General features: G+C 42.7%; 3 protein-coding genes and 1 pseudogene across 3 annotated transcripts; 3 read left to right on the forward strand and 1 right to left on the reverse strand.

The window, feature by feature from the left end:
* The window catches only part of LOC139447272 (uncharacterized), an 89,248-nt pseudogene extending 67,991 nt beyond the window's left edge, over positions 1-21,257 (reverse strand).
* On the forward strand, positions 5,960-10,188 carry LOC139448669 (uncharacterized). Its single transcript, XM_071230223.1, has 3 exons — positions 5,960-6,154; positions 7,257-7,446; positions 10,096-10,188. Exons 1-3 carry the CDS (start codon positions 6,015-6,017, stop codon positions 10,186-10,188), a joined length of 423 nt encoding a protein of 140 aa, XP_071086324.1. The 5' UTR covers positions 5,960-6,014.
* LOC139447602 (uncharacterized) lies at positions 14,124-16,265 on the forward strand. The gene is made up of 2 exons (XM_071229007.1): positions 14,124-14,278; positions 15,381-16,265. Exons 1-2 carry the CDS (start codon positions 14,139-14,141, stop codon positions 15,673-15,675), a joined length of 435 nt encoding a protein of 144 aa, XP_071085108.1. The 5' UTR covers positions 14,124-14,138; the 3' UTR covers positions 15,676-16,265.
* Positions 18,186-20,327, forward strand: LOC139447603 (uncharacterized). The gene is made up of 2 exons (XM_071229008.1): positions 18,186-18,340; positions 19,443-20,327. Exons 1-2 carry the CDS (start codon positions 18,201-18,203, stop codon positions 19,735-19,737), a joined length of 435 nt encoding a protein of 144 aa, XP_071085109.1. The 5' UTR covers positions 18,186-18,200; the 3' UTR covers positions 19,738-20,327.
* Positions 21,258-24,548: the final 3,291 nt, after the last annotated feature.

Raw genomic sequence — 24,548 nt, forward strand, 5'->3', positions numbered from 1 at the left:
TGTATTTGGTTAACCAATGTATGTTTCTAGACCTGGGGAAAACACTGATAGCGAACTAACTACTGTATCCATACGGAATATATTAGTATCAAAATGAAGTGTTGAACATACGCTTTCTAATGGCGTCATTGATGATTTACAACAAACTATGTACAATTATTGAAGAAGCAAAAATCACCATAAATACATGAGACATATCTGATTGTAGGATAAATTCCCCTAATGTTTGAAAATCATAGTTACAGAAACAGTTTCAACACATGAATAAGGTTGCTAACATGTAGGAGAGTCAATACACGGAAAGAGTGCGTCATCTAATCACAAGAGAGCAAAATATGAGGGTCACTAATTCTCTAACACAGAATGTAATGACACTGCACGACGACGTACGACGAGCGGTGTCGGTAAAAGAGCGAGTGGGCGGAGCCGTCACTAAACGGTGACAATTAATGACCGGGTAGATTAATGACCTGGTAACAGTAATCACGAGTGATAAAGAAAGTGTTGAGGCGGTCTCACTGGTCTCCTTTATTTCTAGTTGACGTTGGTAAATCAATGGAAGGAAGTTGGCTATTTGATGGTTACTGAACGATATCAGATCAATATATATCAACCTTAAGTTAATCTTCTTGGCTAAATTACCTTGTTTGATTTTGCCAATCCGAGTAGAAATTCCGTTTCATATGCATAAAGAAAGAGATCCACAAAGGCACATTTGGTGCCCATTGGGATGTTTACTTCTTGCCTACATGTGTTTATCCCAAGTTTTACATATATGTTATCAATGAAGAAGTCCAACATTTTACATTTTGCTTTCTCGGTAAACTTCCAATGACATTTGCTTTCATGTTTGAAAAATTGTCCTGAACCTCTGAAGATAGATATGTATCTATATCTATGGTCCATCCGTTTGCAAAAGAATATGTCCCCTTGTTTGCCAAGGGAATTGACAAATTTCAAATTCAAGAACATGCAGCCTTTCTAAGTAATGATTAAAGAGACAAAATCGATCATATTTGATAAAGACAAGACAACTATACTCTTCCAAAAAAGAAATGCCAGATTTGTGTGAGGTAGGAAACTGCATTTATTCGAGGAACCGTACAGGGTATTGAGTCAGAATGTTGTGGAGAGAACACTTGGTGATTGTAGTCATCTCAGTTATCGGTACATAGGACAAGTTCAAGGTGAAGGTCAGCTGCCATCAATAACGCGTATGTCCCCCGTTGGAATACATAGCGGCCTGATATCTCTTGCCCATGGAAGAGACGAGTATGCGAAACATATCCTGGGGAATGGTAGCCCACTAGGCCTGTAACGCAAACGCCAACTGCTGCAACGTCTGGGGTAGTGGAATACACTGTTGCCGTTGGCTGCAATTGGAAGGACGTGTGGTAGGAGAATTTCGTTGATGTAGCGTTGAGCCGTAAGATTGCCCTGGATATGGACCAAACCTGTCCTGCCATGATGATAGATATCCGCCCACATCATAATGATACCCCCACCAAACCTGTCAAGTTTCTGTATGCATTTTCCGGCGTAACGTTCGCCCTGACGCATGTAGACCCGTGCTCTTCCATCCCCTCGACGGAGAAGAAATGTTGATTCGTCGCTGAACCAGACATCTCTCCATCGCAGTTGAGGCCATACCCTGTGTTGACGACACCAATGTAGTCTTTGTTGACGATGCTGTCGACTCAATATGACGCGTCGAACAGGACGTCCTGCTCGTAGACCTGCTGCTCTTAAACGGTTTCGCATGGTCTGGTCGGAGATTCTGCGCAGTCCTGGTATTTGGGATGCGGTTGAGGTGGCTGTGATCGTCCTTTCACGTAGGTGGCGCAGTCGGATGTAGTGATCTTGGGCGGAGGTGGTTACTCTTGGTCGTCCCGACCTTGGTCGATCACATTGCTACATTGAAAACCCTGGCTACAGCTGATCGGGATTCCCCTGCCTGCAAGCGGCCTATGACGTTGTTTCTTTGCACTTCTGTTAATCTTGGCATGTTGTTGAACTGTCTCTGATCGATTGACGCAGATGCCAGGCAATCAAAAACCCTGCATATTAATACCGACCCTTTTGTAAATGCACTGGATGCTTTTATTGTCAAAAATATCCGTATTGCGGTTGTTTTTTTATGAGTATATTTCTTTCACAGTATTTACAAAGTGAAGACTATTTATATTTATATGGATAAAAAAAAGAATATCAAATGGTCGGTGCCTTATATTCCTTTGGACTGTTATGACGTGTTATCAATGGTTTTGTTGGATACTATTCTTTATCTTGTCTTATCTCAATAGTGAAACCACATTATGTGAAATACCCCTTAATCCACTATCGTGTATTCCTTCTCCACGCCAGACTTATTTTGTATCAAATGTCAGTCATTTAAAACTACCAAATAGTCTTAATGCCGAATTTTAATTAGGGAGTAGTGCACTTTACCGGGCGCACTTTTTCAGACACAATTAGCGCTGTGGGGGCTCAAACGCGCTTCTCCGGCTCATTAGCCGACGCTCTACCACTGGACAACAGTCGCTATCACATGTAATCAGTGCTCGTCATTAGAGTCCCCATTGACATGCATGCGTAATTCAGTAAACAATGAATTGCGCGTGCGTGTGACGTCACGGTCCGCTCTCCCATTCATCTTTTCTTGAAACCACACCCGCAATTGTTTATGTCAACATGACTGATCAATGGGATTAACCGGATTAACGCTTGAAAAGGTAAGAATTTATGGCTAACCTCTGCCCAAAAGCAAGCTAACCCTAATGACCGAAAAGGGGTTTTGGATCGTAAATACGTGTAAGTTTCCCTAAGACCGAAAAACGGGTGTTGGATCGTAAAGATGTGTACGTTTCCCTAAGACCGAGAACGGGTGTTTGATTGTAAAGATGTGTAAGTTTCCCTAAGACCTAGAACGGGTGTTGGATCGTAAAGATGTGTAAGTTTCCCTAAGACCGAAAAACGGGTGTTTGATTGTAAAGATGTGTAAGTTTCCCTAAGACCTAGAACGGGTGTTTGATTGTAAAGATGTGTAAGTTTCCCTAAGACCTAGAACGGGTGTTTGATTGTAAAGATGTGTAAGTTTCCCTAAGACCGAGAACGGGTGTTTGATTGTAAAGATGTGTAAGTTTCCCTAAGACCTAGAACGGGTGTTTGATCGTAAAGATGTGTAAGTTTCCCTAAGACCGAAAAACGGGTGTTTGATTATAAAGATGTGTAAGTTTCCCTAAGACCAAGAACGGGTGTTTGATTGTAAAGATGTGTAAGTTTCCCTAAGACCGAGAACGTGTGTTTGATTGTAAAGATGTGTAAGTTTCCCTAAGACCGAGAACGTGTGTTTGATTGTAAAGATGTGTAAGTTTCCCTAAGACCGAAAACGGGTGTTTGATTGTAAAGATGTGTAAGTTTCCCTAAGACCGAGAACGGGTGTTTGATCGTAAAGATGTGTAAGTTTCCCTAAGACCGCAAAACGGGTGTTTGATTGTAAAGATGTGTAAGTTTCCCTAAGACCTAGAACGGGTGTTTGATTGTAAAGATGTGTAAGTTTCCCTTAGACCGAAAAACGGGTGTTGGATCGTAAAGATGTGTAAGTTTCCCTTAGACCGAAAAACGGGTGTTGGATCGTAAAGATGTGTAAGTTTCCCTAAGACCTAGAACGGGTGTTTGATTGTAAAGATGTGTAAGTTTCCCTAAGACCTAGAATGGGTGTTTGATTGTAAAAACGTGTAAGTTTCCCTAAGACCGAGAACGGGTGTTGGGTCGTGAAGCGAGAGTCACCAGAGCGTGAGGCACGGTAACGGTATAACGAGACAGCGTTGGCACTATAGCGCGGTAATTGAGCGGATGGTAGAGCTACACATCTTTACAATCTAACACCCGTTCTCGGTCTTAGGGAAACTTACACGTCTTTACGATCCAACACCCGTTTTCGGTCTTAGGGAAACTTACACGTCTTTACGATCCAAAACCCTTTTTCGGTCATTAGGGTTAGCTGGCTTTGGACAAGGGTTAGCCATATATTCTTACCTTTTCAAACGTTAATCAAGTTAATCCCATTGGTCGGTCATGTTGACATAAACAATTGCGGGTGTGGTTTCAAAAAAAGATGAATGGGAGAGCGGGCCGTGACGTCACACGCATGCGCAATTCATTGTCTACTGAATTGGCCTCAGACCACAGTTATCCCCCCTAAGTTTTACCATGAACCGGAAGGAAAATAGGAGAATATAGTACCCTGTTTAAATGGGCTGTTCAGCCTGAGGCAATTTTTTTGGAGTGACTTGTGATAGCTTAAATGAAAGATAAGACATTGTAGTTTGCTGTCAATTTTTTGTTAGCCCCAATCTGTGAAGGTGTTGATTCCAGCTTCCCATGATTTGACCCCAAGTTGAAGGCCGTTGTGTGTGTTTCGGCTCGAAACTTCCGGTGAGCATTGTTGACAGTGGTTACTGCGAAAGCGAGATGGTGAATGCTGGCCGAAACTTTGCATGTTAAGTGACAAGTGGCAGGTTGGTCAGCATGCAACAGGAGAACAGCCTACGACTGATAATAATTATGGTGGGCTGTCATGTCACTGTAGATAGCAAAGAAGGAAATTAATTGTGGTCTGAGGCCTGATATGGTGAGGCTAGTGCATATGTTTGATTCACTATATCTCTATCATTATGCAAGAAATTGACTTGAAACTTGGCACATATATTCATAGTAAGTGTTGAAACCTGTGTACATGTGTTTTCAGGTTGAAATATTTTTATATTTTTTTTAACGATTTTGTGTACTTTTTCGAACGTGCGATTTTATGCATGTTGTTGAAATGAGTGAATGCTAGCATCATAATAAGTCACATGAGTTCCAATATGGTAGAATTATGTATCACTACACCTGTCGTGCCTCGTTTGCACTTGGACAATATTAATATGGCCAACATCGAAGCCTTTTTTAAGAAATACAGAGAAATATTTGCTCGGCATTCAGCCAAAAGTGACCAACATGGCATGTGTCAAAACGGCCCATGTCACATCTGGTCAAGGGCATGTAAGCCCAGTGGATATGGGGTTTTGAGATACTATTGCCCCATATCCAACAAGTGGCGCACCATAAATGCACATAGACTCAGCTACATCGTGCATAGGGAAGATTTCGACATAGGTGATTTGGACATCAGCCATTTGTGCCATAATTCCAAATGCACCTATGTCGAACATCTTTCTGCTGAGCCTCATAGCATTAATGCAGACAGAGTAGCCTGTGTCAACAGGGGTGCATGCAAAGGCCATGCGCCATATGCAGATTGCCTTTTGGCTTTGAAGCTGTGAAAAGAGACAACAACAAGCAAAGTAAATGATTAAGATTTTATTCATTAACTGATGTTCATCACAGTGACAGCTGATTGTAGCATTGCATATACAAAAAACATAGCTGTACAGCAACTGTTACCTATTTCAACTCAATTTTTTACACAAAGTCAGTCATAAGCTAGTCATTAGCTACAGTATTACTGCACATGTTCATTTCTTTGAATATGAATGGTCAGCTTGTTTGCTAAAACATGGTACAGGGTCAAGTTGACCCTTTTTGTAGTCCCCCCTCTGTTTGTCACTCAGTTTTGACTTTAAATGTTCACTAATTTTGCTCCCATGCTGTACAAGCTTTCTTTTCACAACACTGGGGCTTTTCTGGTATTCCTTGTGATAGGCAGCTTCCTTGTCCACTTGTTCAAGTGACCGCACTGCTCGACTTGATAGTTCAACACCAGAGTTTTGGCACTTGTCGATTGCTGATGTCCCGGGGCCATTGTTGAGCCTATGAATAGTCGATGAAGCCCTCCGGATCATATTTCTTGAAAAGTTCACGTTCTTTGGCAAAGAAATACTCATTGATCGGTTCACGGCTTCACATTTCTGTGTGTCTGTGTACAGTTTCATTTGTTCGACAACCTCAACACTCAGCTTCATCTTGAGAATTTCATTCAGCAAGTGTTTATCATTGTCATCCATATTGAAATGAGTGATTTTGTTGCAGCCGAGGAACATGGACCGCTGCCACCAGCTGTTTGTTACACCGCCTCGACACACAACAGAGTACCGGGCACACCTGGAGCAGTCGCCGCTGTAGCACTTAAGGGTTGCTTCGAGCACTCTAGGTAAGATACTACGAAGTGCTTTCATGTCGCCTGCATGATCCTTCATGAGTTCTTTCAGTATCAGGCTGCACCGTGCCTTTACATCCTGACTTAGCACCTTCTTAGCCTCCAATTTCTGTGTTCGAGTAGTGCCGGGGAACATATCTGGGTTGAAATCAGCTCTGTAGCATTGCCGAAACTGTCCTTGAGCCAAGTGGGTGGGATCAGCTAGCCTCTGCACCTTCCACATAGGGTCTAACACTTTCAGAGCTTGGTCTATTCCTTCTGCAGACTTAGAATCCCCATCGGTAGTAGCATACTTAATGAGCACACCCTGTAGCGCAAGCTGATTTCCAATGTCCTCTCCCATATTGAACTCGGAGAACGGAGCGAAGGCCGACATGTTTGCTGTACAGTCTGGGTGCCCCCCTGGACACTTCACATCCATTCCTTTTCCTTTCAGCCAAGAACCAGTCCAGCACAGCTTATTCTGGAATGACGCGCCGATGATGAACTTCTTATCGGTAACAGTTTCGCAGGCTATGCCGATTGCTTGTGATGCATTCTGCCCTGGCTTCTTCCTGCTTGCTATTGTCGTTGAGTTGTATCGGCCATCCATGGCAATATTCATCTCGCATGGCTCAGTACCCCTCTTCCGATTAACTTCCTTTACCAATTCAACTTTTTCAGCCATATCCTGTGTATTCAGTTCAGTAACAGCAATAGCCACCTTGTTAGAGGTCCTCTGCATACTGCTCCTGCATGGGGGCGGAATGTCCATGTTCGCCATCAGTAACCTGGCTCTTGTGTTTCCAATAGGGGTGTCTTGAAGACCCAAGGCAAGTCCTACGTTAGGGGCTGCTGGGTTTGGTCCAGGTTTGCCTGTCTTGATTTCTTTATACAGCTTCATTTCAGGTGCTGTGAAGTCACATACAACACATTTCAGTGTCACTTTCCAGCATGCTCCCCATTTTCTCTCCTTGGCTATCTGCAGCTGAGGGTCGTCGCAGTCAGTGGATGTCGAACGATGCAGTCGCAGAGCTGTGTTCCATGCTTCGGCCACCTTTTCATTGTCAACTAGTCGCATACCCTCCAAGTCATCTTTGCTTGACTCTTGTTTCAGGTCTTGCATGCTGGCCGCAGTAGGCCGCAACAGCCTCACAGAGGTAGAGATGCCCTCACAGTCAGGTGTCGACAGCCCAGTGCCATCCAGCCTAGACTTGGTAACCAGTGAGAAGTCTTCAGCACTCATCCTAGTGACAGTCCTGGGTATCTGGGGTGTAGAGTCACTTTCTGTCTCTTCAGACTCAAGGGTGAGACCTTTGTTCCAGGGAGTGTGGCCCTTGCTGAACTGTGACTTGATTCTCTTGCGATCGCCTTTCATCGTGATTGTCTCGGACAGAACTAATGTGCTCTGAGCACAAGATGTACCTATATACCCCATCACTGTGTAATGTCAATGGCAATGACAAGCGTGTAAATGTATTAGAAACTCTCGAGACATACATATGTCTTGTGCCAGCAGTCCAAATTGCAGTTGAGCTGTACACGCAGTTTGACACCTTGTCGTGTATTGGCCTAGTGTCAGCTGAGAGTGGTCACACCTGGTGACTCGCTGCACTTGATTGGCTGTACACAGCTACCTGTCCCACCAATCATTTTAATGAGTAAAGACAGGGCTTTCATGTGAATAAAAATTTAACAGTTTCAATTTTCATTTTTCTTGAAAAATATGAACTTTAATTCAATTTTTTTGTTAAAAAATGCATGCATGTACCTAAAAATAGGCCAAAAAAAAAGGAATTGATATACCGGACTGAAATTGATGTCTGTTGATAGTATATGTAATGACGAGACAGGAACACTTGCTTGTTTTGTCCATTTCCTTTTGGTTATGGAGTTATGGACAAATTAGAATTGCATTTGAAATGAATTCATGCCAAAAATGTACTCTCAAGTGCTATGGATGCAGCATGATTTCAAATGACTATAAGTCAAGCTGTGTATGAGTTAGGGATTCCAAATTTTCTGTGAGCCTTCAACAGTGTATGGGCTTAGTATTGATGAAGTTTTATTTGAATTGCATACTTTTTCCTGTCCTGATAGGCCTCAGACCACAGTTATCCCCCCTAAGTTTTACCATGAACCGGAAGGAAAATAGGAGAATATAGTACCCTGTTTAAATGGGCTGTTCAGCCTGAGGCAATTTTTTTGGAGTGACTTGTGATAGCTTAAATGAAAGATAAGACATTGTAGTTTGCTGTCAATTTTTTGTTAGCCCCAATCTGTGAAGGTGTTGATTCCAGCTTCCCATGATTTGACCCCAAGTTGAAGGCCGTTGTGTGTGTTTCGGCTCGAAACTTCCGGTGAGCATTGTTGACAGTGGTTACTGCGAAAGCGAGATGGTGAATGCTGGCCGAAACTTTGCATGTTAAGTGACAAGTGGCAGGTTGGTCAGCATGCAACAGGAGAACAGCCTACGACTGATAATAATTATGGTGGGCTGTCATGTCACTGTAGATAGCAAAGAAGGAAATTAATTGTGGTCTGAGGCCTGATATGGTGAGGCTAGTGCATATGTTTGATTCACTATATCTCTATCATTATGCAAGAAATTGACTTGAAACTTGGCACATATATTCATAGTAAGTGTTGAAACCTGTGTACATGTGTTTTCAGGTTGAAATATTTTTATATTTTTTTTAACGATTTTGTGTACTTTTTCGAACGTGCGATTTTATGCATGTTGTTGAAATGAGTGAATGCTAGCATCATAATAAGTCACATGAGTTCCAATATGGTAGAATTATGTATCACTACACCTGTCGTGCCTCGTTTGCACTTGGACAATATTAATATGGCCAACATCGAAGCCTTTTTTAAGAAATACAGAGAAATATTTGCTCGGCATTCAGCCAAAAGTGACCAACATGGCATGTGTCAAAACGGCCCATGTCACATCTGGTCAAGGGCATGTAAGCCCAGTGGATATGGGGTTTTGAGATACTATTGCCCCATATCCAACAAGTGGCGCACCATAAATGCACATAGACTCAGCTACATCGTGCATAGGGAAGATTTCGACATAGGTGATTTGGACATCAGCCATTTGTGCCATAATTCCAAATGCACCTATGTCGAACATCTTTCTGCTGAGCCTCATAGCATTAATGCAGACAGAGTAGCCTGTGTCAACAGGGGTGCATGCAAAGGCCATGCGCCATATGCAGATTGCCTTTTGGCTTTGAAGCTGTGAAAAGAGACAACAACAAGCAAAGTAAATGATTAAGATTTTATTCATTAACTGATGTTCATCACAGTGACAGCTGATTGTAGCATTGCATATACAAAAAACATAGCTGTACAGCAACTGTTACCTATTTCAACTCAATTTTTTACACAAAGTCAGTCATAAGCTAGTCATTAGCTACAGTATTACTGCACATGTTCATTTCTTTGAATATGAATGGTCAGCTTGTTTGCTAAAACATGGTACAGGGTCAAGTTGACCCTTTTTGTAGTCCCCCCTCTGTTTGTCACTCAGTTTTGACTTTAAATGTTCACTAATTTTGCTCCCATGCTGTACAAGCTTTCTTTTCACAACACTGGGGCTTTTCTGGTATTCCTTGTGATAGGCAGCTTCCTTGTCCACTTGTTCAAGTGACCGCACTGCTCGACTTGATAGTTCAACACCAGAGTTTTGGCACTTGTCGATTGCTGATGTCCCGGGGCCATTGTTGAGCCTATGAATAGTCGATGAAGCCCTCCGGATCATATTTCTTGAAAAGTTCACGTTCTTTGGCAAAGAAATACTCATTGATCGGTTCACGGCTTCACATTTCTGTGTGTCTGTGTACAGTTTCATTTGTTCGACAACCTCAACACTCAGCTTCATCTTGAGAATTTCATTCAGCAAGTGTTTATCATTGTCATCCATATTGAAATGAGTGATTTTGTTGCAGCCGAGGAACATGGACCGCTGCCACCAGCTGTTTGTTACACCGCCTCGACACACAACAGAGTACCGGGCACACCTGGAGCAGTCGCCGCTGTAGCACTTAAGGGTTGCTTCGAGCACTCTAGGTAAGATACTACGAAGTGCTTTCATGTCGCCTGCATGATCCTTCATGAGTTCTTTCAGTATCAGGCTGCACCGTGCCTTTACATCCTGACTTAGCACCTTCTTAGCCTCCAATTTCTGTGTTCGAGTAGTGCCGGGGAACATATCTGGGTTGAAATCAGCTCTGTAGCATTGCCGAAACTGTCCTTGAGCCAAGTGGGTGGGATCAGCTAGCCTCTGCACCTTCCACATAGGGTCTAACACTTTCAGAGCTTGGTCTATTCCTTCTGCAGACTTAGAATCCCCATCGGTAGTAGCATACTTAATGAGCACACCCTGTAGCGCAAGCTGATTTCCAATGTCCTCTCCCATATTGAACTCGGAGAACGGAGCGAAGGCCGACATGTTTGCTGTACAGTCTGGGTGCCCCCCTGGACACTTCACATCCATTCCTTTTCCTTTCAGCCAAGAACCAGTCCAGCACAGCTTATTCTGGAATGACGCGCCGATGATGAACTTCTTATCGGTAACAGTTTCGCAGGCTATGCCGATTGCTTGTGATGCATTCTGCCCTGGCTTCTTCCTGCTTGCTATTGTCGTTGAGTTGTATCGGCCATCCATGGCAATATTCATCTCGCATGGCTCAGTACCCCTCTTCCGATTAACTTCCTTTACCAATTCAACTTTTTCAGCCATATCCTGTGTATTCAGTTCAGTAACAGCAATAGCCACCTTGTTAGAGGTCCTCTGCATACTGCTCCTGCATGGGGGCGGAATGTCCATGTTCGCCATCAGTAACCTGGCTCTTGTGTTTCCAATAGGGGTGTCTTGAAGACCCAAGGCAAGTCCTACGTTAGGGGCTGCTGGGTTTGGTCCAGGTTTGCCTGTCTTGATTTCTTTATACAGCTTCATTTCAGGTGCTGTGAAGTCACATACAACACATTTCAGTGTCACTTTCCAGCATGCTCCCCATTTTCTCTCCTTGGCTATCTGCAGCTGAGGGTCGTCGCAGTCAGTGGATGTCGAACGATGCAGTCGCAGAGCTGTGTTCCATGCTTCGGCCACCTTTTCATTGTCAACTAGTCGCATACCCTCCAAGTCATCTTTGCTTGACTCTTGTTTCAGGTCTTGCATGCTGGCCGCAGTAGGCCGCAACAGCCTCACAGAGGTAGAGATGCCCTCACAGTCAGGTGTCGACAGCCCAGTGCCATCCAGCCTAGACTTGGTAACCAGTGAGAAGTCTTCAGCACTCATCCTAGTGACAGTCCTGGGTATCTGGGGTGTAGAGTCACTTTCTGTCTCTTCAGACTCAAGGGTGAGACCTTTGTTCCAGGGAGTGTGGCCCTTGCTGAACTGTGACTTGATTCTCTTGCGATCGCCTTTCATCGTGATTGTCTCGGACAGAACTAATGTGCTCTGAGCACAAGATGTACCTATATACCCCATCACTGTGTAATGTCAATGGCAATGACAAGCGTGTAAATGTATTAGAAACTCTCGAGACATACATATGTCTTGTGCCAGCAGTCCAAATTGCAGTTGAGCTGTACACGCAGTTTGACACCTTGTCGTGTATTGGCCTAGTGTCAGCTGAGAGTGGTCACACCTGGTGACTCGCTGCACTTGATTGGCTGTACACAGCTACCTGTCCCACCAATCATTTTAATGAGTAAAGACAGGGCTTTCATGTGAATAAAAATTTAACAGTTTCAATTTTCATTTTTCTTGAAAAATATGAACTTTAATTCAATTTTTTTGTTAAAAAATGCATGCATGTACCTAAAAATAGGCCAAAAAAAAAGGAATTGATATACCGGACTGAAATTGATGTCTGTTGATAGTATATGTAATGACGAGACAGGAACACTTGCTTGTTTTGTCCATTTCCTTTTGGTTATGGAGTTATGGACAAATTAGAATTGCATTTGAAATGAATTCATGCCAAAAATGTACTCTCAAGTGCTATGGATGCAGCATGATTTCAAATGACTATAAGTCAAGCTGTGTATGAGTTAGGGATTCCAAATTTTCTGTGAGCCTTCAACAGTGTATGGGCTTAGTATTGATGAAGTTTTATTTGAATTGCATACTTTTTCCTGTCCTGATAGGCCTCAGACCACAGTTATCCCCCCTAAGTTTTACCATGAACCGGAAGGAAAATAGGAGAATATAGTACCCTGTTTAAATGGGCTGTTCAGCCTGAGGCAATTTTTTTGGAGTGACTTGTGATAGCTTAAATGAAAGATAAGACATTGTAGTTTGCTGTCAATTTTTTGTTAGCCCCAATCTGTGAAGGTGTTGATTCCAGCTTCCCATGATTTGACCCCAAGTTGAAGGCCGTTGTGTGTGTTTCGGCTCGAAACTTCCGGTGAGCATTGTTGACAGTGGTTACTGCGAAAGCGAGATGGTGAATGCTGGCCGAAACTTTGCATGTTAAGTGACAAGTGGCAGGTTGGTCAGCATGCAACAGGAGAACAGCCTACGACTGATAATAATTATGGTGGGCTGTCATGTCACTGTAGATAGCAAAGAAGGAAATTAATTGTGGTCTGAGGCCTGATATGGTGAGGCTAGTGCATATGTTTGATTCACTATATCTCTATCATTATGCAAGAAATTGACTTGAAACTTGGCACATATATTCATAGTAAGTGTTGAAACCTGTGTACATGTGTTTTCAGGTTGAAATATTTTTATATTTTTTTTAACGATTTTGTGTACTTTTTCGAACGTGCGATTTTATGCATGTTGTTGAAATGAGTGAATGCTAGCATCATAATAAGTCACATGAGTTCCAATATGGTAGAATTATGTATCACTACACCTGTCGTGCCTCGTTTGCACTTGGACAATATTAATATGGCCAACATCGAAGCCTTTTTTAAGAAATACAGAGAAATATTTGCTCGGCATTCAGCCAAAAGTGACCAACATGGCATGTGTCAAAACGGCCCATGTCACATCTGGTCAAGGGCATGTAAGCCCAGTGGATATGGGGTTTTGAGATACTATTGCCCCATATCCAACAAGTGGCGCACCATAAATGCACATAGACTCAGCTACATCGTGCATAGGGAAGATTTCGACATAGGTGATTTGGACATCAGCCATTTGTGCCATAATTCCAAATGCACCTATGTCGAACATCTTTCTGCTGAGCCTCATAGCATTAATGCAGACAGAGTAGCCTGTGTCAACAGGGGTGCATGCAAAGGCCATGCGCCATATGCAGATTGCCTTTTGGCTTTGAAGCTGTGAAAAGAGACAACAACAAGCAAAGTAAATGATTAAGATTTTATTCATTAACTGATGTTCATCACAGTGACAGCTGATTGTAGCATTGCATATACAAAAAACATAGCTGTACAGCAACTGTTACCTATTTCAACTCAATTTTTTACACAAAGTCAGTCATAAGCTAGTCATTAGCTACAGTATTACTGCACATGTTCATTTCTTTGAATATGAATGGTCAGCTTGTTTGCTAAAACATGGTACAGGGTCAAGTTGACCCTTTTTGTAGTCCCCCCTCTGTTTGTCACTCAGTTTTGACTTTAAATGTTCACTAATTTTGCTCCCATGCTGTACAAGCTTTCTTTTCACAACACTGGGGCTTTTCTGGTATTCCTTGTGATAGGCAGCTTCCTTGTCCACTTGTTCAAGTGACCGCACTGCTCGACTTGATAGTTCAACACCAGAGTTTTGGCACTTGTCGATTGCTGATGTCCCGGGGCCATTGTTGAGCCTATGAATAGTCGATGAAGCCCTCCGGATCATATTTCTTGAAAAGTTCACGTTCTTTGGCAAAGAAATACTCATTGATCGGTTCACGGCTTCACATTTCTGTGTGTCTGTGTACAGTTTCATTTGTTCGACAACCTCAACACTCAGCTTCATCTTGAGAATTTCATTCAGCAAGTGTTTATCATTGTCATCCATATTGAAATGAGTGATTTTGTTGCAGCCGAGGAACATGGACCGCTGCCACCAGCTGTTTGTTACACCGCCTCGACACACAACAGAGTACCGGGCACACCTGGAGCAGTCGCCGCTGTAGCACTTAAGGGTTGCTTCGAGCACTCTAGGTAAGATACTACGAAGTGCTTTCATGTCGCCTGCATGATCCTTCATGAGTTCTTTCAGTATCAGGCTGCACCGTGCCTTTACATCCTGACTTAGCACCTTCTTAGCCTCCAATTTCTGTGTTCGAGTAGTGCCGGGGAACATATCTGGGTTGAAATCAGCTCTGTAGCATTGCCGAAACTGTCCTTGAGCCAAGTGGGTGGGATCAGCTAGCCTCTGCACCTTCCACATAGGGTCTAACACTTTCAGAGCTTGGTCTATTCCTTCTGCAGACTTAGAATCCCCATCGGTAGTAGCATACTTAATGAGCACACCCTGTAGCGCAAGCTGATTTCCAATGTCCTCTCCCATATTGAACTCGGAGAACGGAGCGAAGGCCGACATGTTTGCTGTACAGTCTGGGTGCCCCCCTGGACACTTCACATCCATTCCTTTTCCTTTCAGCCAAGAACCAGTCCAGCACAGCTTATTCTGGAATGACGCGCCGATGATGAACTTCTTATCGGTAACAGTTTCGCAGGCTATGCCGATTGCTTGTGATGCATTCTGCCCTGGCTTCTTCCTGCTTGCTATTGTCGTTGAGTTGTATCGGCCATCCATGGCAATATTCATCTCGCATGGCTCAGTACCCCTCTTCCGATTAACTTCCTTTACCAATTCAACTTTTTCAGCCATATCCTGTGTATTCAGTTCAGTAACAGCAATAGCCACCTTGTTAGAGGTCCTCTGCATACTGCTCCTGCATGGGGGCGGAATGTCCATGTTCGCCATCAGTAACCTGGCTCTTGTGTTTCCAATAGGGGTGTCTTGAAGACCCAAGGCAAGTCCTACGTTAGGGGCTGCTGGGTTTGGTCCAGGTTTGCCTGTCTTGATTTCTTTATACAGCTTCATTTCAGGTGCTGTGAAGTCACATACAACACATTTCAGTGTCACTTTCCAGCATGCTCCCCATTTTCTCTCCTTGGCTATCTGCAGCTGAGGGTCGTCGCAGTCAGTGGATGTCGAACGATGCAGTCGCAGAGCTGTGTTCCATGCTTCGGCCACCTTTTCATTGTCAACTAGTCGCATACCCTCCAAGTCATCTTTGCTTGACTCTTGTTTCAGGTCTTGCATGCTGGCCGCAGTAGGCCGCAACAGCCTCACAGAGGTAGAGATGCCCTCACAGTCAGGTGTCGACAGCCCAGTGCCATCCAGCCTAGACTTGGTAACCAGTGAGAAGTCTTCAGCACTCATCCTAGTGACAGTCCTGGGTATCTGGGGTGTAGAGTCACTTTCTGTCTCTTCAGACTCAAGGGTGAGACCTTTGTTCCAGGGAGTGTGGCCCTTGCTGAACTGTGACTTGATTCTCTTGCGATCGCCTTTCATCGTGATTGTCTCGGACAGAACTAATGTGCTCTGAGCACAAGATGTACCTATATACCCCATCACTGTGTAATGTCAATGGCAATGACAAGCGTGTAAATGTATTAGAAACTCTCGAGACATACATATGTCTTGTGCCAGCAGTCCAAATTGCAGTTGAGCTGTACACGCAGTTTGACACCTTGTCGTGTATTGGCCTAGTGTCAGCTGAGAGTGGTCACACCTGGTGACTCGCTGCACTTGATTGGCTGTACACAGCTACCTGTCCCACCAATCATTTTAATGAGTAAAGACAGGGCTTTCATGTGAATAAAAATTTAACAGTTTCAATTTTCATTTTTCTTGAAAAATATGAACTTTAATTCAATTTTTTTGTTAAAAAATGCATGCATGTACCTAAAAATAGGCCAAAAAAAAAGGAATTGATATACCGGACTGAAATTGATGTCTGTTGATAGTATATGTAATGACGAGACAGGAACACTTGCTTGTTTTGTCCATTTCCTTTTGGTTATGGAGTTATGGACAAATTAGAATTGCATTTGAAATGAATTCATGCCAAAAATGTACTCTCAAGTGCTATGGATGCAGCATGATTTCAAATGACTATAAGTCAAGCTGTGTATGAGTTAGGGATTCCAAATTTTCTGTGAGCCTTCAACAGTGTATGGGCTTAGTATTGATGAAGTTTTATTTGAATTGCATACTTTTTCCTGTCCTGATAGGCCTCAGACCACAGTTATCCCCCCTAAGTTTTACCATGAACCGGAAGGAAAATAGGAGAATATAGTACCCTGTTTAAATGGGCTGTTCAGCCTGAGGCAATTTTTTTGGAGTGACTTGTGATAGCTTAAATGAAAGATAAGACATTGTAGTTTGCTGTCAATTTTTTGTTAGCCCCAATCTGTGAAGGTGTTGATTCCAGCTTCCCATGATTTGACCCCAAGTTGAAGGCCGTTGTGTGTGTTTCGGCTCGAAACTTCCGGTGAGCATTGTTGACAGTGGTTACTGCGAAAGCGAGATGGTGAATGCTGGCCGAAACTTTGCATGTTAAGTGACAAGTGGCAGGTTGGTCAGCATGCAACAGGAGAACAGCCTACGACTGATAATAATTATGGTGGGCTGTCATGTCACTGTAGATAGCAAAGAAGGAAATTAATTGTGGTCTGAGGCCTGATATGGTGAGGCTAGTGCATATGTTTGATTCACTATATCTCTATCATTATGCAAGAAATTGACTTGAAACTTGGCACATATATTCATAGTAAGTGTTGAAACCTGTGTACATGTGTTTTCAGGTTGAAATATTTTTATATTTTTTTTAACGATTTTGTGTACTTTTTCGAACGTGCGATTTTATGCATGTTGTTGAAATGAGTGAATGCTAGCATCATAATAAGTCACATGAGTTCCAATATGGTAGAATTATGTATCACTACACCTGTCGTGCCTCGTTTGCACTTGGACAATATTAATATGGCCAACATCGAAGCCTTTTTTAAGAAATACAGAGAAATATTTGCTCGGCATTCAGCCAAAAGTGACCAACATGGCATGTGTCAAAACGGCCCATGTCACATCTGGTCAAGGGCATGTAAGCCCAGTGGATATGGGGTTTTGAGATACTATTGCCCCATATCCAACAAGTGGCGCACCATAAATGCACATAGACTCAGCTACATCGTGCATAGGGAAGATTTCGACATAGGTGATTTGGACATCAGCCATTTGTGCCATAATTCCAAATGCACCTATGTCGAACATCTTTCTGCTGAGCCTCATAGCATTAATGCAGACAGAGTAGCCTGTGTCAACAGGGGTGCATGCAAAGGCCATGCGCCATATGCAGATTGCCTTTTGGCTTTGAAGCTGTGAAAAGAGACAACAACAAGCAAAGTAAATGATTAAGATTTTATTCATTAACTGATGTTCATCACAGTGACAGCTGATTGTAGCATTGCATATACAAAAAACATAGCTGTACAGCAACTGTTACCTATTTCAACTCAATTTTTTACACAAAGTCAGTCATAAGCTAGTCATTAGCTACAGTATTACTGCACATGTTCATTTCTTTGAATATGAATGGTCAGCTTGTTTGCTAAAACATGGTACAGGGTCAAGTTGACCCTTTTTGTAGTCCCCCCTCTGTTTGTCACTCAGTTTTGACTTTAAATGTTCACTAATTTTGCTCCCATGCTGTACAAGCTTTCTTTTCACAACACTGGGGCTTTTCTGGTATTCCTTGTGATAGGCAGCTTCCTTGTCCACTTGTTCAAGTGACCGCACTGCTCGACTTGATAGTTCAACACCAGAGTTTTGGCACTTGTCGATTGCTGATGTCCCGGGGCCATTGTTGAGCCTATGAATAGTCGATGAAGCCCTCCGGATCATATTTCTTGAAAAGTTCACGTTCTTTGGCAAAGAAATACTCATTGATCGGTTCACGGCTTCACATTTCTGTGTGTCTGTGTACAGTTTCATTTGTTCGACAACCTCAACACTCAGCTTCATCTTGAGAATTTCATTCAGCAAGTGTTTATCATTGTCATCCATATTGAAATGAGTGATTTTGTTGCAGCCGAGGAACATGGACCGCTGCCACCAGCTGTTTGTTACACCGCCTCGACACACAACAGAGTACCGGGCACACCTGGAGCAGTCGCCGCTGTAGCACTTAAGGGTTGCTTCGAGCACTCTAGGTAAGATACTACGAAGTGCTTTCATGTCGCCTGCATGATCCTTCATGAGTTCTTTCAGTATCAGGCTGCACCGTGCCTTTACATCCTGACTTAGCACCTTCTTAGCCTCCAATTTCTGTGTTCGAGTAGTGCCGGGGAACATATCTGGGTTGAAATCAGCTCTGTAGCATTGCCGAAACTGTCCTTGAGCCAAGTGGGTGGGATCAGCTAGCCTCTGCACCTTCCACATAGGGTCTAACACTTTCAGAGCTTGGTCTATTCCTTCTGCAGACTTAGAATCCCCATCGGTAGTAGCATACTTAATGAGCACACCCTGTAGCGCAAGCTGATTTCCAATGTCCTCTCCCATATTGAACTCGGAGAACGGAGCGAAGGCCGACATGTTTGCTGTACAGTCTGGGTGCCCCCCTGGACACTTCACATCCATTCCTTTTCCTTTCAGCCAAGAACCAGTCCAGCACAGCTTATTCTGGAATGACGCGCCGATGATGAACTTCTTATCGGTAACAGTTTCGCAGGCTATGCCGATTGCTTGTGATGCATTCTGCCCTGGCTTCTTCCTGCTTGCTATTGTCGTTGAGTTGTATCGGCCATCCATGGCAATATTCATCTCGCATGGCTCAGTACCCCTCTTCCGATTAACTTCCTTTACCAATTCAACTTTTTCAGCCATATCCTGTGTATTCAGTTCAGTAACAGCAATAGCCACCTTGTTAGAGGTCCTCTGCATACTGCTCCTGCATGGGGGCGGAATGTCCATGTTCGCCATCAGTAACCTGGCTCTTGTGTTTCCAATAGGGGTGTCTTGAAGACCCAAGGCAAGTCCTACGTTAGGGGCTGCTGGGTTTGGTCCAGGTTTGCCTGTCTTGATTTCTTTATACAGCTTCATTTCAGGTGCTGTGAAGTCACATACAACACATTTCAGTGTCACTTTCCAGCATGCTCCCCATTTTCTCTCCTTGGCTATCTGCAGCTGAGGGTCGTCGCAGTCAGTGGATGTCGAACGATGCAGTCGCAGAGCTGTGTTCCATGCTTCGGCCACCTTTTCATTGTCAACTAGTCGCATACCCTCCAAGTCATCTTTGCTTGACTCTTGTTTCAGGTCTTGCATGCTGGCCGCAGTAGGCCGCAACAGCCTCACAGAGGTAGAGATGCCCTCACAGTCAGGTGTCGACAGCCCAGTGCCATCCAGCCTAGACTTGGTAACCAGTGAGAAGTCTTCAGCACTCATCCTAGTGACAGTCCTGGGTATCTGGGGTGTAGAGTCACTTTCTGTCTCTTCAGACTCAAGGGTGAGACCTTTGTTCCAGGGAGTGTGGCCCTTGCTGAACTGTGACTTGATTCTCTTGCGATCGCCTTTCATCGTGATTGTCTCGGACAGAACTAATGTGCTCTGAGCACAAGATGTACCTATATACCCCATCACTGTGTAATGTCAATGGCAATGACAAGCGTGTAAATGTATTAGAAACTCTCGAGACATACATATGTCTTGTGCCAGCAGTCCAAATTGCAGTTGAGCTGTACACGCAGTTTGACACCTTGTCGTGTATTGGCCTAGTGTCAGCTGAGAGTGGTCACACCTGGTGACTCGCTGCACTTGATTGGCTGTACACAGCTACCTGTCCCACCAATCATTTTAATGAGTAAAGACAGGGCTTTCATGTGAATAAAAATTTAACAGTTTCAATTTTCATTTTTCTTGAAAAATATGAACTTTAATTCAATTTTTTTGTTAAAAAATGCATGCATGTACCTAAAAATAGGCCAAAAAAAAAGGAATTGATATACCGGACTGAAATTGATGTCTGTTGATAGTATATGTAATGACGAGACAGGAACACTTGCTTGTTTTGTCCATTTCCTTTTGGTTATGGAGTTATGGACAAATTAGAATTGCATTTGAAATGAATTCATGCCAAAAATGTACTCTCAAGTGCTATGGATGCAGCATGATTTCAAATGACTATAAGTCAAGCTGTGTATGAGTTAGGGATTCCAAATTTTCTGTGAGCCTTCAACAGTGTATGGGCTTAGTATTGATGAAGTTTTATTTGAATTGCATACTTTTTCCTGTCCTGATAGGCCTCAGACCACAGTTATCCCCCCTAAGTTTTACCATGAACCGGAAGGAAAATAGGAGAATATAGTACCCTGTTTAAATGGGCTGTTCAGCCTGAGGCAATTTTTTTGGAGTGACTTGTGATAGCTTAAATGAAAGATAAGACATTGTAGTTTGCTGTCAATTTTTTGTTAGCCCCAATCTGTGAAGGTGTTGATTCCAGCTTCCCATGATTTGACCCCAAGTTGAAGGCCGTTGTGTGTGTTTCGGCTCGAAACTTCCGGTGAGCATTGTTGACAGTGGTTACTGCGAAAGCGAGATGGTGAATGCTGGCCGAAACTTTGCATGTTAAGTGACAAGTGGCAGGTTGGTCAGCATGCAACAGGAGAACAGCCTACGACTGATAATAATTATGGTGGGCTGTCATGTCACTGTAGATAGCAAAGAAGGAAATTAATTGTGGTCTGAGGCCAGATATTACAATGGGGATTCTAATGACCTGTTAAACGAGCACTGATTGCATGTGATAGCGCCTGTGGTCCAGTGGTAGAGCGTCGGCTAATTAACGCAGACCTGGTGAGCCGTTCGAGCCCCCACAGCGCTAATTGGATCTGAAAAAGTGCGCCCGGTAAAGTGCACTACTCCCCAGCAGTTAGATATACAACACCCTCCACAAGCTTTAGGTCGCATGACACATGTTACGACTGCTGATAAATCTTGAGGATAACTGTGTTATAAAATATTTAACAGATGTGGCTGCTGATGATCTGACATACAATATCCACGTACCTCAAGATCAACGTTAGTCCGACTCAGGTAATCTACCCGCTGTGATGTGTGCTGCAAGTCACGCCCTGATCACGTGTATAAAGATGGCCAATCATAGTTCACATTGCTGATATACGGGTCTACATCCTTGTACACTAGCTGTTTCACTCAACATGTTATGCAGTCCTTTGTACCTCATATGCCGAGGTACAGTTGTTTTGTTCTGTGTGTCAAACCGGTTGCAAGATAAGATATATAAAGCGACACAACCCTTACACGACGGCACGATTGCAACTTATCATGAGCATGTGTTTATGAATCACTGTCAAATAGGAGAGATACCAGGTAATAGTAGTGATACAGGGTAGCAGTAGTGATACCAGCGAATAGTAATGATACCAGGGAATATTAATGATACCAGACAATATTAATGATACCAGGGAATAGTAGTGATACCAGGGAGTAGAAGTGATACAAGTGAATAGTAATGATACCAGTGAATAGTAATGACACAGGTAATAGTAATGATACAGTTAATAGTAATGATACCAGGGAATAGTAGTGATACCAGGGAGTAGTAGTGATACCAGGTAACAGTAATGATACCAGTGAATAGTAATGATACAGATAAAACTAATGATACCAGTGAATAGTAATGATACCAGTGAATAATAGTGATACCAGTGAATAGTAATGACACCTGTGAATAGTAATGATACAGTAAATAGTAATGATAACAGTGAATAGTAATGATACCAGAGAATAGTAATGATACCAGGTAATAGAAATTGTACCAGGGAATATTAATGATACCAGACAATATAAGTGATACCAGGGAGTAGTAGTGATACCAGTGAATAGTAATAATACCAGTGAATAGTAATGATACAGTTAATAGTAATGTTACAAGTGAATAGTAATGATACAGTTAATAGTAATGATACCAGTGAATAGTAATGATACCAGGGAATAGTAATGATACCAGTTAATAGTAATGATACCAGTGAATAGTAATGATACCAGGCAATAGTAATGATACCAGGTAATAGAAATTGTACCAGGGAATATTAATGATACCAGACAATAGTAATGATACAGTTAATAGTAATGATACAGTTAATAGTAATGATACCAGGTAATAGTAATGATACCAGTTAATAGTAATGATACAGTTAATGGTGATGATACAGTTAATAGTAATGATACAGGGAATAGTAATGATACAGGTAATAGTAATGATACAGGGAATAGTAATGATACAGGTAATAGTACTGATATCAGGTAATAGTAATGATACAGTTAATGGTGATGATACAGTTAATAGTAATGATACAGGTAATAGTAGTGATACCAGGGGATAGTAATGATACAGCGAATAGTAATGATACAGGTAATAGTAATGATACCAGGTAATAGTAATGATACCAGTTAATAGTAATGATACAGTTAATGGTGATGATACAGTTAATAGTAATGATAGAGAGAATAGTAAAGATACCAGGTAATAGTAATGATACAGTTAATAGAAATGATACAGTGAATAGTAATGACACCAGGGGATAGTAATGATACCAGTTAATAGTAATGATACAGTTAATGGTGATGATACAGTTAATAGTAATGATACAGGTAATATCATTTACACATAACGTTTACACAGCACACTAGCATCTAAATCTAGTAACTTCCTGACGACTGATCACATTAAATAGCACAACATTCCTGACGACTTTTTGTCATAATGTACTTTCATTTTGTCCTTGGATTTCATCAAGTTATCCCAAGCAGCTTCACAAGCTTTTGAAAGACTAGCCCGAAATTATGAGACATACTCCAACAAACCCATTTCTGATATATCATTTAGCCAATGCTCCTTCAAGTACGTTAAAGGTCCATGAACTGTATGGCCAAACACAAGGTAAAACATACTAAAACCTAGAGACTGACAGTAAGCAACAACAAATGAAGACTTTCATCCAATCCTTCTCAATCTCAAAACAGTAAGTCCTCATTATATAGTCTGATGAAATCTCTCTAAAGTTTCTTGACATTCAGGATGATTATGTATTTGACTTAACCTCAGTTATGCCTAACTGGTGCACAGCTTGTTGGAAAACACCTGACATGAAATTAGAGCCCTGATCTGACTGTATGGTCTTAGGCAAACCATCCATGGTGAATAACTTTACCAATGCCTTGATAATAATCTGAGATGTAATGTTCCGTAAGGGATAACGTCTGGAAACCTTGTGGAAGCACACATGAAAGTAAGCATGGGCTAATTCCCTGATTAGGTTTGCCAACCATTTCATACACATGGCATGTTTAGCAACATTCAGCCAAAACACGACGCAACTTACGCCAAAAGAAATGGGACAAATTGTTGTCACAACTTTTGTTCACACCCAAATGACCTTCCAAAGGTGTTTCAAAACTCAAAATAATCTTCCGATATGAATTTGGAAGAACAATTTGATGGAAATCACTTCACGATGGAAAACCATACATTATCAGCAGGTACATTTGGCGGCTTATATTTCCTCATCGAAACGCAACTTTGAAATAAAAGCAAACTTGAACCTTGTTAGAAGAGAGTGCCCTGTTGGCGAGAACCTTGAGTTCTCGGTCTGCCCCTTGAAAATAAACTACCTACTCCCTACCCAGAGCTGGTTCCACAACAGCCAAACTGTCAGAAGCTGTGGTACTCTCCCTCGAAAGTTTAGCGGGTCAAGAGAATTTGAATCATTCTCAGAAGAACCTTTCTTAGCCATAACACGAGTAACAACACACGAGGGAAACATACCTGGAATTTCTTTTTCAATATTTTTAGTACTTTCCAAAGTTAAAAAAAACCAACAGGATCAGCCAAACACCATCCCCTTGCCAGACCATTCCCATTGAGGTCTACACCTTTAACAGGTAGCGTTTCTACCCCACCTTGACCAACCGAGCCACCACATCTGTCTTCAAAATCACAAAATCGAGATGTGCACTGGTACAACCACATAGACCCTCTAACAAAGCCTCAGAGTTCGCTGATGAATCCTCACAAAATGGTGCCCCCTCCGTGGTCTAGTGGTAGAGCGTCCGCCCGGAGAGCGGAATGTCCGGGTTTCGATCCCCGACCGCGTCATACCAAAAGACGTTAAAAGATGTACTTGTTGTTACCCCCGTCTGGCGCTCGGCATTAAGGGGCTAAAACAAGGACTGGTCGGCTCGGAGTCAGTATACTGTGTCTGTGTGGGGTATTCATGTTAACTGCGGCGTGGTATCTCAGTGAGCTAGCACTATAAATCGGCATCAGTCCGGACTAGTACAAGCAGCCACACACACACACGTGCATGCACGTCGCTATATAAGTGCAATAATCTTGGACGC

The sequence above is a fragment of the Haliotis cracherodii genome, unplaced genomic scaffold, assembly GCF_022045235.1.
Source record: "Haliotis cracherodii isolate W230 unplaced genomic scaffold, xgHalCrac1.p SCAF_7, whole genome shotgun sequence".
In the NCBI taxonomy this organism is placed as follows: Eukaryota; Metazoa; Mollusca; class Gastropoda; order Lepetellida; family Haliotidae; genus Haliotis; species Haliotis cracherodii.

Excerpts from the sequence above, each read along its gene's own strand:
- LOC139448669 (XM_071230223.1), top strand. The coding sequence starts at position 6,015 with ATGAGTGATTTTGTTGCAGCCGAGGAACATGGACCGCTGCCACCAGCT. Across the intron at positions 6,155-7,256 it reads GGTTGCTTCGAGCACTCTAG|GTCTTGCATGCTGGCCGCAG; the intron begins GTAAGATACTAC and ends CTCTTGTTTCAG. Across the intron at positions 7,447-10,095 it reads CTGTCTCTTCAGACTCAAGG|CCGAGGAACATGGACCGCTG; the intron begins GTGAGACCTTTG and ends ATTTTGTTGCAG.
- LOC139447602 (XM_071229007.1), top strand. The coding sequence starts at position 14,139 with ATGAGTGATTTTGTTGCAGCCGAGGAACATGGACCGCTGCCACCAGCT. Across the intron at positions 14,279-15,380 it reads GGTTGCTTCGAGCACTCTAG|GTCTTGCATGCTGGCCGCAG; the intron begins GTAAGATACTAC and ends CTCTTGTTTCAG.
- LOC139447603 (XM_071229008.1), top strand. The coding sequence starts at position 18,201 with ATGAGTGATTTTGTTGCAGCCGAGGAACATGGACCGCTGCCACCAGCT. Across the intron at positions 18,341-19,442 it reads GGTTGCTTCGAGCACTCTAG|GTCTTGCATGCTGGCCGCAG; the intron begins GTAAGATACTAC and ends CTCTTGTTTCAG.